At 52.2% G+C, this 20799-nt stretch overlaps 1 protein-coding gene across 6 annotated transcripts in view; it reads left to right on the top strand.

Moving 5' to 3' along the window:
• The window catches only part of CARD11 (caspase recruitment domain family member 11), a 104912-nt gene that overhangs the window by 45872 nt on the left and 38241 nt on the right, over positions 1–20799 (top strand). For 4 of the 6 annotated variants that reach the window (XM_069571371.1, XM_069571375.1, XM_069571374.1 and 1 more), the window contains exon 2: positions 19201–19335. In XM_069571371.1, the coding sequence (XP_069427472.1) occupies positions 19329–19335 (7 nt within the window). In that variant the 5' untranslated portion in view covers positions 19201–19328. Of the gene's footprint in view, positions 1–43; positions 145–4215; positions 4332–19200; positions 19336–20799 lie in introns of those variants that run through there. The other 2 variants (XM_069571373.1, XM_069571372.1) reach the window with 2 other exon arrangements.

The following is a 20799-nucleotide window of genomic DNA, read 5'->3' on the forward strand; positions in this document are numbered from 1 at the left end:
TCCGGGGGAGGGGGGGTGCAGTGCTCTCTGCAGCCTCAGCATTTCCTGGGGGCCTGGCAGTCACGGCGCTGGAGGAGAGGGGATTGGAGAGACACTCCCGCCGCCCCGCCGGCCACTCCTGGGGCTGAGCTGGTTTGCAAACCTGTGAGTATATTTCCAACCGCCAGTCCTCTTACTCCAACGGGTGTGCGCCCAGCTCATGAGCCCATATCCTTGGTCAGGGAGCATCCTCTGGAGCAGGCAGGGGCCGCTGTGGAGTCCCTAACCCCCTCACCGATCCGTCCAAACCATGAGCTCGCACGGCTTCATCTTAATTTCCTAAACAACACAGGAGACTCGACAGCGGGTGCCTGGCCGCTGTTTTAGGCTTTGAATGCACAGAGCATGGACTAGAGCCCAGGGAAGGCTTTCAATAAACGCCTGATGATCAGTTTGGACCAGAACGCGCTCATTTTTACGTGCTGGTGTGTGTGTGTGTGGTTTTTTTTTTTTCACTTTCTTTATTATTTTCTATTTTACTTTACAATACTGTATTGGTTTTGCCATACATCAACATCAATCCGCCACGGGTGTACATGAGTTCCCAATCTTGAACCCCCCTCCCACTTCCCTCCCCATACCATCTCTCTGGGTCATCGAGGGAGTACTGCGAGGAGGGCCGAGGCATGGGAGTGGGTGAAGGAGGGAGATGCCTGCAGCCCAGCTGGTGGAGAGGAAGTGTGCAAAAATCTGTCCCCAGAATCTGGGGCCTCGCCTTTATCTGCGGCTCACAGCCCCACCGCCTTGCCCTCCCTGGGGTTCCCGCCCTCCCCAGGGAGCACCTTTCAATCAGTTCCTCCGAGATGTGTGAAGATTCCGTGCGCCGAGAAGCTAGCCTGTTGGTGAACGTTGGCCAACTGCTCACCAGGCCCAGCTCCTGCCCGCAAGCAGAATGGAGTGAGGGGAGACTGCAGAGCTGAGTGGGCGGGATCCAGAACCCGGGGAGGAAGAGCGTGGTGTGTGGTGAATGGCGCCCCAGGGGAGTCGGAGGACGGGGCCTCCGGGGGGTGTCGCCCTCACGGAACTTCCCAGATGCAACTCAGAAGGTTCCCCATTTCCTCATGCAGAGCTTCAGGAATCCATTGAGTCCTGGGGGAGTAGAAGAGAGCTTTGCAGCAGCCCCTGGGGGTCTTTGGCTTATCAGAGATTGGAATCTATTTTGGGGGGTCACACTGGTTTGAGGGAGTCAACTGGATCATGGAGGCGTCCTTTCAAATGAGAAAGAAGGATGTGTCCGCCACACAGCAGATAACGTCCTGAGATGCTGAAATGTCACCGCCTGTCGGATGAAACCCAGCTGGCTTGCAAGGCTGGGCTGGTTCAGTGATCACAGAGGCAGCAGTGCTGTGCTGATGACTTGTCCCACCAGTGAGTGGTCCAGTGGTTAAGAATCCACCTTCCAGTGCCAGGAACACAAGTTCGATCCCTGGTCCAGGAAGTTCCACGTCTGCAGGGCAGCCAAGCCCATAAGCCACAGCTGCTGAAGCCCACGCACCCCAGGAGCCCGAGCTCTCCAGCAGGGGAAGCCTCCGCAGTGAGAAGCCCAAACTCCGCAACTGCAGAGTAGCCCTCGCTTGCAGCAACTGGAGAAAGCCCGTGCACACAGCGAAAACCCAGCCAAAACCAAACAGGCGCTCGCGTGCGCGCGTGCTGAGTCTCTTCAGTCGTGTCTGACTCTTTGTGACCTTTCGGACTGTAGCCCGCAAGGCTCTTCTGTCTGGGATTCTCTGGGCAAGAATGCTGGAGTTGGTTGCTATGCCCTCTTCCAAGGGACCTTCTCAACGCAGGGATCGAACCCATATCTCTTACATTTCCTGCATTGGTGGGCAGGTTCTTTAGCACTAGTGCTGCCTGGGAAGCCCCAGCAAATAGATTAATTTAAAACAAAAACTTGTCTCTCAAGTCCATACCCATGTACAGTGTCTGGGTGCAGATTTGATGGCTGCCTTAATTATTGTTGATTATGTCATGTGGCACAGGCAAAAAAAAAAAAAAAAAATCTTTCTGGTTTGCACCTGATTCATAAGCTTTCACTTACATGGTGAGAAGCTGGAGATGATCTCTGAACATTAAGATTCCCAAATTCCCATCACTGGTTCTCTCAAACACTCGGTCAAGTTATTTCCAGCACAACCGTGTGGGAAGGATGAAACGTCAGAAAAAAAAAAAAAAAACACACAGGCTCATATTTGCCGGTGCCTGGTGGCAGAGAAAGTGAAAAAGAAACACCCTCCAGTCTCCAGCCCTGCCAACTTCAATCAGAGACACCTTGACACGGCAGTCCCTTGAGAGGCAGGCTTCAGCTCCTGGGGAGGAAAGTCCGCGCATTTGGAGGTATTTTGTGACCTTGTCTTCCCGACTCCCCCGTCGTGGAAAATGTGAGTCTTCGGCGTTTGTATGTTTCGAACTGGCGGGTGGCTTTAAAACAGGTGAGCCTGATTACAGGGAATCGCCCAGGTTCGGGTGCCAGGTGCCCACGGTCTCGGGAGGTTTCAGAGCAGGCGCGTGATGACCAGGAGGCCGAGTCGGGAGCCAGGCGTGCTTCCCGGTCAGGCTGGCGTGCCCCGCCCAGCCCGCCCTGCGGCCCGGTGCCCCCGCCACCCACTCTCCTCCCTTGACGGCTGTCTTGCTTCGTTTCCGTGTCCTGTTCTCACCCCGCACCTGCGGCTACTAAATAAAACTCCAAGCTCCTGTCCCCTCTTCTCTGTCCCCATCTCTTCTTCATACCCTCGCCCGCCTCCCTCTGCCTCTGTCTCCGTGTCCTGGGCACAGAGGTTCTCATCGTCTGCTCCTCCGACCCCCAGGCTTCCAGAGCCTAAGGTTTGGAACGCCCGGGGAGTAGAGCACGTGGCTGTCTGACACCCCTGCCCGCCCAGGTGCCCCCACCCCCGCCTCGGCTTCCTTATCTCTTCATCAGTTAATGGGTTCCGGTTAATCTTGGCTGTCGACCTGGTACCTTGAGTGTGCTCAGGAAGTTGTCGCTGTTTTCACTGATTTGCTTTGATTCGAGGTGACGTGGGCATCACGATGCCCACCGTTTTAATGTGACCAGTTCTGCAGTGTCTGGCCACTGCCACTTCTGTCTAGTTCCAAACTGTTCTCGTCGCTCCCAGGTAAAGCCCCGTGCCCATCAGCAGCCACCCCTTCTGCCCCCCGCCCCAGCCCCTGGCCGCCGCCAACCTGCTTTCTGTCTGCGTGGATCACCCTGTTCTGCACTTCTTGTATCAACTGCCTAACACAGCGTGTGGCCTTTGGAGTGTGGTTTCTTTGCTCAGTTCGATGCGTTCGATGATTTTGTCTGTGTAAGGATCGGTCCTTTGTTCCTTTTTACAGCTGAATAGTAGTCCACTGTGTGTATAAGATGTCTGCCTTTGAAGGGTCACTGGTGGTGGGGGTTCGAGGCTGCCAGGACTGGAGAAGGAAGTGGGAGACACTGGAACGTGGCCCGTGGCCCTGCCCACTCCCAGGGCAGTTCTGTCCCATGGCCGTGACAACTCCTTGCCACCCCTTTGAGGGCCAGGTGGGAGAAGTCTGCCGTTTGCTCCTGACGTTCTAGCAGTCAGTGACAGCCAGCCTTGATGATCCAAAGGGAAAAGAAGCTGGAATAACAGAAAGCTACTTGAAATGAGGTGGCAGGGAGGTGGGAGGCAGGGAGGGGGGCCCCGTTCCATGAGAGAGCTGTTTTTTGGGGGGTTCATTCGGAGTCGAGAGACCCTTTCTAAGCATCTCTCTCTCTCGAAAGCCTGACGCTTGATGGAACACACAAGCCTATTTCACTCCCAACGTGGTGGATGCTCCATGCAGGCATTGCAACTAACTTACTCACACGCCATCTCTTCGGCAGAACATCTCGGGACAGAAAATCTGGCTCGAATTTCACTTCCTTCGCATGGAAGCGCCATTGTTGTAATAATGGTGGCGACTAGCGCTCTGTATTCTTCTAAAAATGTCTCCAGTAAATCGGGTTGCTGCCGCGAGACCCGGGGAGGAGGGGGAACTTGGACAGATCCAGCGTCTGGAGCCACCCCAGCCTGCGTCGTTGGTCCCAGAAGGATTAGGAGATGGTGGTGGTTGCCTTTCGTGGCTTCAGTCCTGTTCAGATGTGCTGAAGAGTGAGGCGCGTCTTTTGTTTTTCCTGCACAGTTAAAAACTAAAACTCACCGCTGTGTCCTGCAGTTTTCCAGCGCTGGTACCTTGAAAATTCCTTTCCCGCCGGGAGGCAGGACCTTGGTCTGGAGTGGGTCTGGAGTCGTCTAAATTACTTACGGATCCACCACTTGGGACTCACGGAGGTGAGTCCCCAGCTCTGTGCCCAACGGCGATCTCTTCTTAGCCCTGCCTGCTCCACCCTCGCTGTTCTCTGTGGGTTTCGTTACTGAGTCATTCTGCACCCTCCTGGGATCTGGACGCCGCCTCTAACCCACTGGGTGTCGGGAGCCCGCTGCGGCTCAGCCTGCGTCATGCAGCTGGTCCAGCAACACGCCTTCTGAGAGTCAGCCGGGGGAGGTCTCCGTAAACCTCCTGTTACCACTGAGAACGTGACATGTTAGGCTGACCCCCCACCCAAATGCCGGCTCCTGGTGGGTTGTCCATTTTCAAAGTGTTAGGATTCCGCCACTGGAACCCCCGCAACCCAGTGGCTAACTTGTGTTTTGCTATGGTTTGTTCTTGGTATTTATTTATTGAGGGTGGTGGGGCCTGCGAACTCTTAGTTGTGGCCTGTGGGATCTAGTTCCCTGACCAGGGATCGAACCCGGGCACCCTGCGTTGGGAGCATGGAGTCTTAGCCACTGGACCACTAGGGAAGCCCCCGCCCCAGTGGCTGGAATGGGCTGTCCTTGAAAATGCAGCGTGTCCTTCAGACTCCGGGAGGGCCCCAGGGAAGCAGCCCATTGCAAAAAAGCGGGGGTTGCCATCACACTGATGTGACGAGTTGAGGGGAGTGGAGGCAGCCGAAGGGTTCTCAGAGCAGGTTGGGGGACCTATGGCTTTTCTGCATTTTCATGGTTTGTGACAAGACGGCTCTGACCCCAAAGTCAGAAGCTGGAGGGAGGTATATTCTAGACTTCCAGTCCACGACTGATTGGGACTGGAAGATAGACTGGCGCTTAGATCTGAAATGCAGGCCCAGCGAAACCTGAGTGAGCCCGTCAGCCGGCTGCCATGTGCAAAGCTCCCCACCCCCGTGAGGGAAGAAAGGTCTTTTCTGCTGAAAGGAGGAAAGGATAACCAGAGAGCCAGCGCTTATCCGTCGGAAATCAACCACTCGATTAATATGAAGCGCCTGTTTGTGAAAGAGCCCTGCTAGCCCTCGGGGGCGCACATGGAAGCGGGAGATGGCCCTGCCCAGAGGGTTGTGAGCAGCGGGGCGCACTTTAAAGACCTGTCCTCGTCCTTCCCTCTGGGTTTCTGATTTGCTCGGGTCTTTAAAGTTTCCTCTAAGATCTGTCTGGTGTGGAGGTCATTATTCAGGACACCAGGGTAGAGGTTGCGCTCCACCTGGAGTCTGCCGAGGACTTCCGAAGGTGAGGACTGATGAGATGAAGTGCCTCGTATGTGGGACTTCCCTGGCGGGCCACTGGTTAAGACTGCACTTCAAATGCCGGGGGTGCAGGTTCGATCCCTGGTCCAGGAGCTAAGATCCCGCGTGCTGCCCGGTGAAGCTAATGATGAGGATGCCTCCCGTGTGCGCTGCAGCCACCCTAAGACGCGGCTGCTGCGGCCAATTCTGTTGCTGCTGTTTCGTCTCTCAGTCGTGTCCGACTCTTTGTGACCCCGTGGACTGCAGCCCGCCAGGCTCCTCTGTCCGTGGGATTTCCCAGGCAAGAATACTGGAGTGGGTTGCCGTTTCCTTCTCCGGGGGATCGTCCTGACCCAGGGATGGAACCTGCATCTCCTGCATAGGCAGGCGGGTTCTTTACCACTGAGCCACCGGTTTTTCAGAACGGTAAATGGGGGCTCAGAGACGTTAAGCAGTGTGCCTGAGGCCACACAGCGGAAAATGGCAGAATCCAGGACCGTATCCTCTCCTCTGGAATAGCACTCCCCAAACTTTCTGGCACCAGGGACTGGATTTGTGGAAGACAATTTTTCCACAGACCCGGGAGGGGAGGGTGACTCAAGTGCATTACATTTATCGCGTGTTTTTCTCTTTGTTGTTGTTATATCAGCTCCACCTCAGCTCATCAGGCGTTATTAGATCCTGGAGTTGGGGGCCCGGCTTTAGAACACAGGGAAGCAGAAGTTGCTGGTTTTGTCTCTGGGTGCTAGGATTACTTGGCTTGACTCTCCTTTTGTTTGACTCGAGTAGAATTCCTGCAAGCCTTCGCCCCACAGCCCCCGTCTTTGAGAGGAGGAGGTCCGTGGCACTTCCTACCCTCAAGCACGATGTATTTTCAGCTCTGGAGGGCAGGAGCCACCTCTTTGTTGGGGGCCTGTCCATGGAACCCCGGCCCCCCAGCTCCCTGAGCCGAGAGTGGAAGGAGTCACTCTCTCCCAGCCCTCAAACCTACTCCCACTTTGCTTTCCTCTGCTGCTCGGAAATCTGCCCAGGGGACTGAGGTCTGAGAAAGTACAGTTCTGACCTCAAGCCTCGCACACCTCGGGGTGTTCACGGAAGTCTGAGGTCTACATGAAAGCCTGGTCTCCTGCTTCCTGCACCGGCATTTTTGACCAGCGCCGGAGGCCTTTCTAGAAAGAGCCGCTGGGAGCCCAGTGCAGCTGGGGAAAACCAGAGCCTCGAGCCTCCCGTCGGCCTCCCTGCCGCGGCTGGGCCAGCCTCCCTGATTTCAGCAGTGGGTGCTCTCCCTGGGTGATGATGGGGGATTTAAGAGAGCTGGAGGCGAAAACACCCCACCACCACTCCGACATCACCGCCCTCTGTCCGTATAGGAAAACCTGATGTGTATCTTTCTGGATACTAACCTGGTTGATGGAAGCCGTTGGCAGGCTTATTTTCAAACACAGGGAAATGTGTTTAGGGGTGTTACCGCCTTTACCTGTCCCCCATGACATTTCAAGAAACAGCCGGCCCCACAACCAGAAATGCATTTTAAATTGATCGCTGCATCGATCCTAAGTAGGTGTTCAGGGTGTCTGACAAACACAGCAGGGAGAGACCCGTGCTCGCTCTGCGTGCAGCCCGCCCGCCCGAGGCCTCAGAGGACGTGGCTCTGAGCAGCTCCGGCAACCTGCACTCCCCCGCCCCATGCCGGGCTGGTGTGCCTTCTCGGAGCTGAAGCCCGGCTCTGTGATGAGGGCCGGGCGGCTGCGGCCCAGGCCCGTCCTCCTCCTCCTCTTTCAGCAGCCTCTGCTCCCGTCTTTCTCTCACCCCCTCCTTCCAACGAATCTGCAAGATTTTCTTACCTTTGTTCCTTCAAGTTTCTTTCTCCGCCTCCTTTGCTCTGCTCTGCTGCTGCTAAGTCATGCACGTCCCTAAATGTGTCGCTCGTGTGTTATCCTCACTTGCCCTTGTCTTTTCTCCTGAACCTTCTCAGAGTCTCTTTTCTTAGTCTTCTGTCGTCCAAGGCTCTTAATGCGGTTGAATCCACTAGATGGATGGGTGGCTGAGTGACGGGCTCCACAGATCGACGCTGACGTATTCTCGTTACCAAACTCTGCAGACCTTACCCCGCTCCCTACTCCCTGCCGCGGGTGTCCAGAGGCCTCAGGCCCCTCCTGGCCTCCTCTTGTCACCTTGTCCCGGGCTCCCGTGGGATTCCTGTGCAGCCAGGCAAGGCGAGCAGAAGAGAAAGGGGAAGATTCACATGTGCACGTGGCTCCCATAGAACCTTCCGATTCTCATTCTTGGCTGCTCTCCAAGTGGGGCTCTTGCTTGACGATGCTGGTGACCTTTCCTGCGAAAGGCAAGGACCAGTGTTTTCGCTTAGAAGGTTCTCAGGGCCTCTGGGCTCATTCCGCACTCATCCGCCCGCCCGGGAGACTCGCGGCAGCAGGCCTCCACGGGCCAGAACTCGCATTGAGGACTGGGCCTGCCCCAGGTCCAGTTCTGTCCCTTCCAGAAGGCCTCCCCAAGACCCCAGGCCGGACAGGAGCTCATGGTTTCCTCCCACCTCTCCTGTGCTAGAATTTAGCTTAGATGGTGCTCGGGGTCTCACAGAGGGCTCCAGAATTGGAACCAGCCGGTGGTTGACTTGACAGCCCCATGCGGCCGAGGCGGGCTTGCTGACCAGGCCCGGAAGGTGCCCGCAGGAGGGAACACTGTTCCATCACCGTCGGGGCCGCCCCAGAGCAAGGCCGTGCCTCCCAGGAGTGAGAGAGGGGCCCGACCGCATGCTGCCGTTAGGCTTTGGCAGGGGGGTGTCCAGCTGCGGCTCGCGGAGGCCCTCGGAGCCCTCACTGTGCCGTGTGTGTGCAAAGCTCTGGAATCCAGACAGGGCGAATGCTCATAGAGAGCCAACGTGATGAATTGATACGCATTTCAGAACAATTCAAGTCTGCCATTCCTAATTGCGCTTTTCACAAAAGCTTCTCTGCAGCGGTGGGAGAAAAATGAGAGCGGGCGGGCTGCGAGGGCAAAGCGTACCCTCTGGTCATGCAGGAGGTGTGTGCCCTTCCCAAGTGCTCTGCCCTGCTGGCTGCCAGTCAGACGCCACTGCAGAAGTCTGGATGTGAGGCAGGGCCTGCGGGGGGAGGCCGTGCTTGCCGTGTCCCCCCACCACCCCCAAATCCTGGCTACCCACAGATGATCCCCGCTCTCCCCAAAGCTATCAAGCTGAGACCTTCTCGTTCTGTAGAGGCCATGAGCCCTTTGCCCAGGTCACCTGGGTAGAGAACCCCGCTGAGCGTCCGGCGGAAACAGAGCCGGAGGGCCGGGTGGTGGTGAGCAGGGCCCTGGGCTGCGGGGCAGGGCGAACCTCGGGTGACCGCTGAGAAGTTTGGCTGTAACTCGAGGCAGGGAGGATTGCATATGAACTCAAGTGGAGTAAAGAGACGACTCCAGTGGGTGTGACGGAGCCTGGAGACGTGAGCAGAGACTGGCTGAAAGGTGAGGGCACGGCTCAGGACTTGAGGCAGGACCCGAGAGCAAGATGAATCAGCCGTCCTGCCTGTGCGCCGCAGCGGTGCGGTGTTGCTTGCCGCCTCCCAGGCTGTGCCCCATCTCCCAGGAGGTCCCCCTCCGAGTCGCGCTGTTTGTTTCCATCCTCTGCAGGCCTTTGTCCGTGGGCAGCACTTAGTCCTGATTGATTTCGTGCTTACTCTGGTTTTGTATTTAGGGGGAAAAAAGGAACAGGAGCAAACAGATAAGGAAGTTGCTCAGACTGTAGGACTTAGAAGTCTGGCTGGCTGGAAGCTACACGATTTTCTCAGAAGGCTTGGATCTTGTTTGTTAAATGTATCTGCTAGGACGATTGTTGCCTGCACCAATTGCTGACTGCAAGTTTTAACAGAAACAAAATCAGGGTTTTATACGTACTAGGGATTTTATTCTTCTCATGAACAAAGAACTCAAAGGTTAGCGTGGCCCCAAAGTCCTTCTAGCTCCCTGTGCCGCCACGTTCGAGTGTGAGCTTCCCGCTCACAAGATTGCTGCTCTGCTCCCTTGCATCACACCTGCATTCCAGGGAGGAGGACGGGGACAAACAGAAAGTGCTTCTCGCCTGATTCCATCCCCTCTCCGGACCCTTCCTAGACGTGTCATCCAGGAACTTCCACGCACAGCTCATTGGCCAGAACCGTGTCACACACCCGCAATGCCAGCTGCAAGGGAGGCTAGAAACGCAGGTTTTAAAGGTGGGCACAGTAATGCCCCAGACAGAACTGGGGCTCTGTTAGTCAGAGAGAGGGTGGAGAGGCTTCCTTGGTGGCGCAGTGGCTGAGACTCCATGCTCTCAATGGCCGGCGGCCCGGGTTCGATCCCTGGTCAGGGAACTGGATCCCACATGCCACAACCAAAATCAGGCACAACCGTGTGTGTGTGTGTCTGTGTGTCTGTGTGTGTATATGTATGTGTGTGTATATACGTGTATGTGTGTGTATAAATGTGTGTATGTGTGTGTATATATATGTGAGTGTGTGTCTGTGTGTGTATGTCGGTGTCTGTGTGTGTGTCTGTGTGTCTGTATCTGTGTGTGTGTCTGTGTGTATGTGTGTATATGTGTATATGTATGTGTGTGTGTCTGTGTATATGTGTGTGTATGTCTGTATGTCTGTGTATGTATGTGTATATATGTGTGTGTATGTGTGTGTATGTGTGTGTGTGTATCTGTGTGTCTGTCTCGGTGTGTCTGTGTGTCTGTGTGTCTATCTGTGTGTGTCTGTGTGTATGTGTGTGTATATGTATGTGTGTGTGTGTATATGTGTGTGTGTATGTGTCTGTGTATGTCTGTGTATGTGTCTGTGTGCATATATGTGTGTATATATGTGTGTGTGTATATGTGTGTCTGTGTGTCTGTGTGTCTGTGTATCTGTGTGTGTGTCTGTGTGTCTGTGTGTGTGTATATGTGTGTGTGTGTGTATCTGTGTGTCTCTCTCGGTGTGTCTGTGTGTCTGTGTGTCTATCTGTGTGTGTATGTGTGTGTATATATATGTGAGTGTGTGTCTGTGTGTGTATGTCGGTGTCTGTGTGTGTGTCTGTGTGTCTGTATCTGTGTATGTGTGTATATGTATGTGTGTGTGTCTGTGTATATGTGTGTGTATGTCTGTGTATGTATGTGTATATATGTGTGTGTATGTGTGTGTGTGTGTGTGTGTATGTATCTGTGTGTCTGTCTCGGTGTGTCTGTGTGTCTGTGTGTCTGTGTATCTGTGTGTGTGTCTGTGTGTCTGTATGTGTGTATATGTGTGTGTCTGTGTATGTGTGTATATATGTGTGTGTGTGTGTGTATCTGTGTGTCTGTCTCGGTGTGTCTGTGTGTCTGTGTGTCTATCTGTGTGTGTCTGTGTGTATGTGTGTGTATATGTACGTGTGTGTGTCTGTGTGTATATGTGTGTGTATGCGTCTGTGTATGTCTGTGTATGTGTCTGTGTGCATATATGTGTGTATATATGTGTGTGTGTATATGTGTGTCTGTGTGTCTGTGTGTCTGTCTGTGTATCTGTGTGTGTGTCTGTGTGTCTGTGTGTGTGTATATGTGTGTGTCTGTGTATGTGTGTGTATGTGTGTGTGTGTGTGTGTGTGTGTACATCAGTCACTCAGTCATGTCTTGGAATTTTTCAGGCAAGAATACTGGAACGGGTTGTCATTTCCTCCTCAGGGGATCTTCCTGACCCAGGGACTGAGCTTGCGTCTCCTGTGTCTCCAGCATTGTGGGTGGGTTCTTCACCTGCTAGCCACCAGGGAAGCCTGTGTATCACACACACATGTGCTTGAAGGGCCCTTTATTACGAAAAAGAGAGGGAGAGGATGGATATCGGGTTGGCTGCTGGCAGTGTCTGCCGCCGCGCTGGGAATTTAAAAAAATAATTGCTGCTTTCACAATATGTGTCAGCGAAGGTCTCCTGATTGCTGTACACACGTTAATTCATGGGAAGTGTTATCATCCCAATATTTCAGTTGAACGAGCTGAGACAGACAGAGGTTGAGAGTTAACTGGGACGCCAGAGAAGAATCCTGAGGAGTTTTCTAGCTGCGTCTCTCAGTGCCCTTTTTCGCAGGAATGAAAGGACTTGCGGGGCAGGAGACCCAGGGAGGGCTGCTTCTGGTTCCTTTCCATTAAGCTTCCGTTTCAAGGCTGGGGACGCAGCAGACAGTGTGGGGTGTCCCCGCGTCTCCAGGCAGGAGATTACCCTTCTCAATAATCTCCCCCCCCCCAGCTTTTTTTCCTTTTTTTTTTTTTTTTTGCCAGAAGTCGTTTCAATGAAGTGGAGGTTTCATTGGAATAATTAAACCTTCCATCTCAAGCCTCTCGTTCCAATCATCCAGGCAGATCAATTAACCAGAGGCGCATTTATCTAGCTGACGGTTGACCCCTTCTCATTGCAGAGCTTTTGCACTGGGGCGGCTCGCAGAGAGGGAGAGGCGTCTGTCCCTCTTTCCACAGGGCTTGACGTTTGATGTGGTAGCAGCCTCGTTGTTTATTTTATTCAGGATCTGATTTGTATTTTTTTCACCCAACAGATATATATTGAGCACCTCTGAAGAATCAGGCCCCGTGCTGAATAAGGGAGGTGGGGCTGTGGTGGGGGGTACAAAGGCGAGGCAGACACAGTCCAGGTGGCTGAACCCCCTGAACCTGTTTCCTCTTCTGTAAACTGGGGCCAGTAGTAGCAGCTGCCTCACAGGCTGCTTGTATTAAATGACATCATCCACATCCACCATTTTTCTCTTAACTTCAGTTCAGTTCAGTACAGTCGCTCAGTCGTGTCCGAGTCTCTGTGACCCCATGAACTGCAAGCACGCCGGGCCTCCCTGTCCATCACCAACTCTGAGTCCACCCAAACTCATGTCCATCGAGTCGGTCATGCCATCCAACTGTCTCATCCTCTGTCACCCCCTTCTCCTCCTGCCTTCAATCTTTCCCAGCATCAGGGTCTTTTCCAATGAGTCAGCTCTTCGCATCAGGTGGCCAGAGTATTGGAGTTTCAGCTTCAGCATCACTCCTTCCAATGAACACCCAGGACTGATCTCCTTTAGGATGGACTGGTTGGATCTCCTTGCAGTCCAAGGGACCCTCAAGAGTCTTCTCCAACACCACAGTTCAAAAGCAGCAATTCTTCAGTGCTCAGCTTTCTTCACAGTCCAACTCTCACGTCCACACATGACCACTGGAAAAACCATAGCCTTGACTAGATGGACCTTTGTCGGCAAATTAATGTCTCTGCTTTTCAGTATGCTGTCTAGGTTGGTCATAACTTTCCTTCCAAGGAGTAAGCGTCTTTTAATTTCATGGCTGCAGTCACCATCTGCAGTGATTTTGGAGCCCAAAAACATAAAGTCAGCCACTGTTTCCACCTATTTCCACCTATTTGTTTCCCCACCTATTTGCCATGAAGTGATGGGACCAGATGCCATGATCTTAGTTTTCTGAATGTTGAGCTTTAAGCCAGTGTTTTCACTCTCCTCTTTCACTTCCATCAAGAGGCTCTTTAGTTCTTCTTCACTTTCTGCCATAGGGTGGTGTCATCTGCATATCTGAGGTGATTGATATTTCTCCCGGCAATCTGGATTCCAGTTTGTGCTTCTTCCAGCCCAGCATTTCTCATGATGTCCTCTGCATACACGTTAAGTAAGCAGGGTGACAATACACAGCCTTGACGTAGTCCTTTTCCTACTTGGAACCAGTCTGTTGTTCCATGTCCAGTTCTCTAACTTAATTATAATTGGAGGCTAATTGCTTTACAATGCTGTCTGGGTCTCTGCCATACATCCGCGTGAGTCAGCCACAGGTATACGTATGTCCCCTCCCTCCCGCCTCCCTCAAGGCTGTCGCAGAGCACCCAGGCCTGAGCGCCCTGTGTCATATAGCAAATCCCGCTGGCTGGCTGTTTCACGCACGGCGTGTATGTGTTTCCACGCTGCTCCCTCCATTCGCCCCCCCCCCTTCCCTCACTGTGTCCACAAGTCTGTTCAGTTGCCTGCATCTCCATAGCTGCCCTGCAGATACATTCGTCACCACCGTCTTCCTAGATTCCATATCTGCGTTAATACACATTGTTCATTTTTCTCTTTCTGACTCACTTCACTCTGTATGATGGGTTAGAACTGACTCCGATGCATTCTTTTTATGGCTGAGTAGTATTCCATTGTGTATATATACCACAGCTTCTTTATCCACTCAGCTTTTGGTGGACATCTAGGTTGCTTCCATGTCTTAGCTATCCAGAGCATTTTTTTTAAGTTTTGGTGTTTTTTTTTTTTCTTTTAATGTGGACCATTTAAAAATCTTTATTGAATTTATTACAATACTGCTTCTGTTTTATGTGGGGGCTTTTTGGGCCATGAGGCATTTGGGATCTTAGCTTCCTGAGCAGGCTTTAAACTTGCACCGCCTGCATTGAAATGCAAAGTCATAACCAGTGGACCACCCGGGAAGTCCACACGCGAATTTAGGCAATGTCTGCCTATGGCAACGGCCGTGTGCCTTTTCCTAGAAGGTATCGGAGGATATGCTCCAGCAAAATGAGGGACTAGGATGTAGAGCCTAGGAAGCGAGGAGTCTGAGTGGTTAGATTGGATGCTATGCTTTGTAAGTGTTAGCTGTGATCGTGGCTGGTTTAATTAAGACCAGATGATGCTCAGTTGGTGAGAGTTGCTTTGGAATCTTAGTGGTATGAGGTCTCACCAGGTTATTTAACTCTGATCCGACTTCCTCATCATAAAATGGGGATAATAAAACTCATCTTAGCAAGCTCCTGCAAAGATAAAGCCAGGTGGCATCTGTGAAGTGCCCTGCACACACTCAGTACATCTGATTTATGAACGGGTGAGCTGTCCGACAAGTTTTACAAAAAGTGAAATATAGTAAGTGTGCAGAGAATGGAGTAACTGATTCTTTATACCTAAATGCCTGACCCATACTTCCAACTGTTGACATAATGTTATTTTTTTTTTCAGCCATGGTAATACATACGTCAAGCAGAGTTCAAGACTAAAGTAGCAATTGTTGTTCAGTCACTAAGTCGCGTCCAATTCTTTGTGACCCCATGGTCCTCGGCCTTCACTCTCTCCCAGAGTTTGCTCAAATTCACGTCCGTTGAGTCGGTGGCGCTATCTGACCGTCTCATCCTGTACCGCCCCCTTCTCCTTCTGCTTTCAGTCTTTCCCGGCGTCAGGGTCTTTTCTGATAAGTCAGCTCTTTGCATCAGGGGCCAAAGTATTGGAGCTTTCGGCGTCAGTCCTTCCAATGAACATTCAGGGTTGATTTCCTTTAAGATCGAGTGGTTCGATCTCCTTGCAGTCCAAGGGACTCCCAAGAGTCTTCTATAGCACCTCAGTTTGAAAGCATCAATTCTCTGGTGCTCAGCCTTCTTTGTGGTCCAACTCTCTTTCACCACCAGACACATCCACAGCTGAGCAGCATTTCCGCTTTGGCCCAGCCACTTCATTCTTTCTGGAGCTGCCCTCTGCTCTTCCCCAGGACACCTTCCAGCCCCAGCGGCTCATCTTCCAGTGTCAAATCTTTTTGCCCTTTCATACTGTTCGTGGGATTCTCCTGGCAAGAATACTGGAGTGGCTTGCCATTTCCTCCTCCAGTGGACCACGTTTTGTCAGATTTTTTCACTATGACCCGTCCATCTTGGGTAGCCCTGCACGGCATGGCTCATAGCTTCATTGAGTTCAGCAAGGCCCTTCACCGTGACTGTGATCCATGAAGGGGAGAAAGTGAAATAGGCTTGTCATACGCTGATCCCCAGGGGCAGCCACTTCTAACCCCTCTCCATTTTGCTTTCTTCTCCTTACCTCCTTATTTCTAAGTAATGTGCTTACATTGCTATTTAATGATGTGCCAGTTTTAAGACATTTATCGCCATGCCTTCAGGTAGATGATAACTTTAGTTGCCTGCTCCATGCACTTCGCCCGCCATCCATCGTCTTGGAACATTCTGATCAGTTCACCTGTTACTTTATCATGACCAGGTAAATACTGTTCGAGTTGAGGCAAGTTGTATGCGGGGATTACATTTCCTTCTTATCTTTTTATTTTGTCCAAAGTTCATATTGCCTCTCTTCATTTGCTGGGGCTTTTTTAATCATACCTGTCCTCAATTTTTTTTCTGTCTGACTCTCACACCTGTCATTTGCCTAATGATGTTATTTCCTAAGTTATCAAGGATATCAGCTAACCATCCATTACTTCCCCTGACCCTCCATGGTCCTGCTGCAGTCTTGGCCAGCTTCTCCGTGCTGCGTCCCTGTCATCCTGGAACACTCCTTGCTGCTCTGTTTCCTGGCCTTCATATTTTTGTTTTATTCCCTCATTTTGCTGGAGTATATCCTGCAGTAGCTTCCTAAGAAAGGATGCATGGGAGCTAGATGTTTAGAGTCCTTGCCTTTCTGAAAACAGCATCATTCTGCTTTCATACACAATAGTTCGGGTAGGTATAGAATCCTAGGTTTAGGAGTATTTTCCACTGGAAACGTGAAGGCGTCACCTCACTGTCCCCCACTTTCCAGATCACTCTTGAAACATCTGATGCCAAACTTACTTCTGGTCCTTTGCACGTGGCCTGATGTTTCCTCCCAGGACGATTTCAGGGTCTTCGCTTATTCCCCGGTGCCCTAAAATTTCAGAACGATACTCCGAGAAGGTTCTTTTCCACTGATTTGTACTAAGCACTCAAAGGACCCTTCAAAACTAAATGCTCTTGTTTTTGCATGTGAAGAATCCTCTAATACTAGCGTCCCTGATAATTTCATCCCATAATTGATACTGTATCCCCACAAGACATACAAGAAAGGAAACTTGCTTCTGTAACCTCTTTCTAAGATTTCACTTTATTGGATATTAGACTTCCTAAATTGACATCGCTCCCCCTCCTCCTTTCTTATTTTCATTCTCTTTAACTTTTTGTTAACTTTTGGGGATATTTCCTCAACTTTATCTTCTAAATTTTCTATTGATTTTAAGCTTCCACTTAACTTTATTCTAATCTCTTGAGAGCTTTTTCTTGTTCTTTGATTGTTCCCTTGTCAAAGCTCCCTGCATTGTTCTGTGGTTGCAGTATCTTACCTGATCTCTTCACGGATTTTGATTATTGGATTTTTTTGTTTCAGTTTTCCCTTGCTCTGTGCATTGTCAGCTTCCTGCAGCTTCCTTGTGGCAGTTTGTCTCTTTCGATCTCTTCCTTTCATACGGAGACTTTTCTCGAACATCGAACATCGAGAGGTCCTTGGCTGTCGGTTTATTCTTATGTAAGAGGCAACACAAACTGTTCTTGCGAGCTCTGCTCGCACAGTGGGCTTTGTTGGAGGGCAAATAGTCACTGGCCGATTGTGCTTGGATAATACCGATGACAGGAAGCGCATAACTCACCAAGCAATTGATTGCTCCTTCGAGAAGCAAGAGCTGTTTTGAATCCTGAGCCAGTATCTGCTCTGCTATCTTAAGAGCTTGGTTTTAATTCTGTCTTAACGCTTGTTAAAGTGATATTTCAGGGACGTTTTGTACATACGCCTACTGGTTTAAAGTGAAAATGGAAGTCGCTCAGTCATGTCTGACTCTGCAAACCCATGGATTCTCCAGGCCAGAACACTGGAATGGGTAGCCTTTCCCTTCTCCAGGGGATCTTCCCAACCCAAGGATCGAACCCAGGTCTCCCGCATTGCAGGTGGATTCTTTACCAGCTGAGCTACCAGGGAAGCCCAAGGATACTGGGGTGGGCAGCCTATCCCTTCTCCTGGGGATCTTTCCGACCTAGGAATCGAACTGGGGTCTCCTGCATTGCAGGCGGATTCTTTACCAACTGAGCTATCAAGGAAGCCCCATACCTACTGGTTAGTGTCGTTTAAAAGGTGAACTCTCTTTTGTTTTAAGGCAATTCTAGGAGCTGCTGCTGCTGCTGCTAAGTCGCTTCAGTCGTGTCCGACTCTGTGCAACCCCATAGATGGCAGCCCATCAGGCTCCCCCACAAATCTCCCCCTTGAGATTCTCCAGGCAAGAACACTGCAGTGGGTTGCCATTTCCTTCTCCAATGCATGAAAGTGAAAAGTGAAAGTGAAGTAGCTCAGTCGTGTCCAACCCTCAGCGACCCCGTGGACTGCAGCTTTCCAGGCTCCTCCATCCATGGGATTTTCCAGGCAAGAGTACTGGAGTGGGGTGCCAATGCCTTGTGATTTAAAGGAAGTCCACATCCTGCCTTCCATGCTAATTATGACTCTGAACCTGTCATTTTTTGATTGTTCTTGGCTGTACTGTAGTGATGATGGTGGTGCTGATGGTCACGGTGGTGCTGGTGCTGGTGATGGTGATGAAACCACCTGTCTCAGAGAGTTCTCCAGCAGTTAGGCTTAGCTAAGTGCCTGGCAGAGTGAACAGTCTGTAAGCACAGGGATGATGTTTCCACCAGCTGAATGTTAAACGATGAGTCAGTCTCTCAGCAAACGTATCCTCTCTCCGACCTTAGGACCAAGTTGGTAGCTGTGTGGGTGTGTGCTTGGTTGCGTCTGACTCTGCGACCCTGTGGACTGTAGCGCGCCAGGCTCCTCTGTCCGTGGGATTTCCCAGGCAAGAGTGCTGGAGTGGGCTGCCATTTCCTACACAAACCTGCTTTCCCTTCCCTGCAATTCAAACCTCTCTTACAATTAATTTTCTTAAAGCTTTTTCTTCAGATTATAAGAGAGGAAAAACGCAAGAGCATTCTTCTTTTTTAATGCAAATACAGAGAAGCCTCATTTCCTTGGGCGGGGGTTGGGTAAGGCCAGCCCTGCCCTGAGGACGGTGCTGAGCAGACCAAGGAGACGGTGACCTCCAGAGAAGCCCGTCCCCCCGCCCCCCACCCCTGGGGCTGAGGGTCTGTGACGGCTCACTCCTATCCAAGCTGACACCCGACAGGAAGAGCTTCTGTCAGCCCTGGGAGATCTGGTGTCACCTGTGATTAATCCTCAAAGCCAAAACCCAGCAAGTTTCTGATTAAACGATGGTGTCCCGGGTCCCCGTCAGCTCCAAGTGGAGCTGTGGGAGCCGCCGCCAGGGGACCCCAGCAGCTGTCAGGACAAGCGTCTGCCCCTCTTCCCCCTCCCCAGCCGCCCTTCGCCCCAAACCCACAGCCCCAGCTGGGCCCCTGGGGCTGATGGACAAGATGACCTTGCCGGTCACCACAAGGAACCGGGAAGCACCGGTGTGTTGCTGCCCAGACCCGCAGGGGGAGGTGCCTGGGACGTGATTCTCAGTGAAGGGAACCCTCTGGACTCAGGAGCGTGGTTTGCTACTTTTGACCTGATGAGTTAGCAGCTGATGAGAACCGCTCTGCTCTGCAGATGCTTCAGTCAGAGGCTTCTGACGGGCTTGCACTTGGCCACGAGCAGCCCCATGGTTACCATCCGGCCTTCTCTCCATGCCCGAGTGTCAGGACCCGGGGTCGGTGGCCTTCCCGCTGTCTGTGGGTGCGAACCAAAGCCCTTGTCCTGCAGCAGCTCCAGGCCCCGGTCCACGGTGTGTCCGTCCCCTGCAGAGACGCGGGCTCCCGGATCATTTCGTTCTTTCCCCTCGTCGCTGTTTGAGTGGTTCTCTGTGCTCAGTCGGACCATCTTCCCCCTCACAGATCCCGGCCCGCAAGACTCCACACCCAGGAGATTGGCTGAGGGCAGGGCCAGCCCCGGCCAGGAGGAGTAGAAAGAAGTCAGACCTCAGGGACGGGCGGGCACATCCCATCTGCCGGGCGCCGACCCTATGCCAGGTACGTCACATCATCTCCTAGTAAAATAAATGTAAAGCGAGGGTTTCCTGAGACTCGCCAGGGGAGCAGAGAGGGGCAGGTTCCAGGCAGAGGCAGGCGCAGGAAGCAGGCGCTGAGCAAGCGGGGATCTGGTGGAGAATCGAAGTCAGTCAGCCGGGACGCGACCGTAGGGGCTGTCGGGAGGCCTCAGCTTGGAGGTCGAGACAAAGATGCCAAGCCGTATTATAGTAGAGAGGGGTCCACACGATCCATGTTTCCAGTGAATGAGGAAGGGCCGTGAGGCCAGCAGCTGCCACAGAGTTTGTCCACTGGCCGGCAGTCTCCTTGGCCTGTAGAAAGGTGAGCAAAGGCCTTCCCGAGTAGCCCAGCGGCTAAGGCTCCACCCTTCTGCTGCACAGGGTGTGGATTCAATTCCTGATGAGACGACTAAGATCCCACATTCTGTGATCAAAACATAATAAAGAACTGTAAAAAACATAGGTGCGCAAAATGGCCCTTCCTGTAGAACGTGGCCTGGGAGCCTTCAACGTGTTTTTCAGCAGGTTTCTCTCAACCACAGACAGGCGCCTGTGGGTGAACATCCAGGAGGCGACACCACCAGAGACCCAGGTTCTCTCTAGAGGAGTCCTCAGGCCACAGGATGGCTGCAGCAATCCCAGCATCACACACTCATTCACACACTAGCATCTCCGTACTCAAGGACTGTACCCTGTCCTTGTGTTCCTACCAAAGGTCAGGGAAGAGCACCAGAGCTGCCCCCCAGCAGACTTCCCTGCAGGTTCTACAGGCCATAAAGACGTCACATACTTAGTCTGACTTCAAACAAGACCACCTTGTTAGGTAGAGACCAAAAAAAGATCCGCCTCTTGCCGCTCAGGAGTTGCCCAGCCTCCCTGAAACATGAGGCCACCTGGTTCCTGAAGACAATAGGGATTCTGTAAGCAGGAAAAGGGGATGAACATGCGGTGTTTACCCGCCTAATGACTTGTTGAGTCAACTTCTTAGGATGTTGCCTCTTTAAAAATAGTGCAGGTGAGTATATTTTCCCTTGTGAATGGAAAACTATCATGCTGACGCACCGTCAGAGCGAGCGCTTGTAGGAGACGTATTTGTGTTGCACTGAACCACGAACTCTCCCCCACGTGACCCAGGTGGCCAGTGCTTAGGATATGAGCAAAAGGGCAAAGGTCATTGGATGGAATGTCCCTATTTGTAACCTCTGTAAACCAGCTGTTGTTCATAATAGCACATAGATATTTTTACTCAAGGTGCTTGGGTTGTTTGTAGCAAAAGCGCACTTAGAACAGCTCAGATTAGTGGGGAGATTCTTGACGGAGCAAGAAGCCGGGACTGGGAAGTGGAGTGGTACGCTCAGAGAGAGGGCGCCGGCCGCTCCTCGAGGGTCCTCGGGGCCTCTCACTGCAGCTCCGCCAGCTGCAGTACCTCCCCCGCCTCCCTTACACC

Source organism: Ovis canadensis, chromosome 24, assembly GCF_042477335.2.
Source record: "Ovis canadensis isolate MfBH-ARS-UI-01 breed Bighorn chromosome 24, ARS-UI_OviCan_v2, whole genome shotgun sequence".
Classification (NCBI taxonomy): domain Eukaryota; kingdom Metazoa; phylum Chordata; class Mammalia; order Artiodactyla; family Bovidae; genus Ovis; species Ovis canadensis.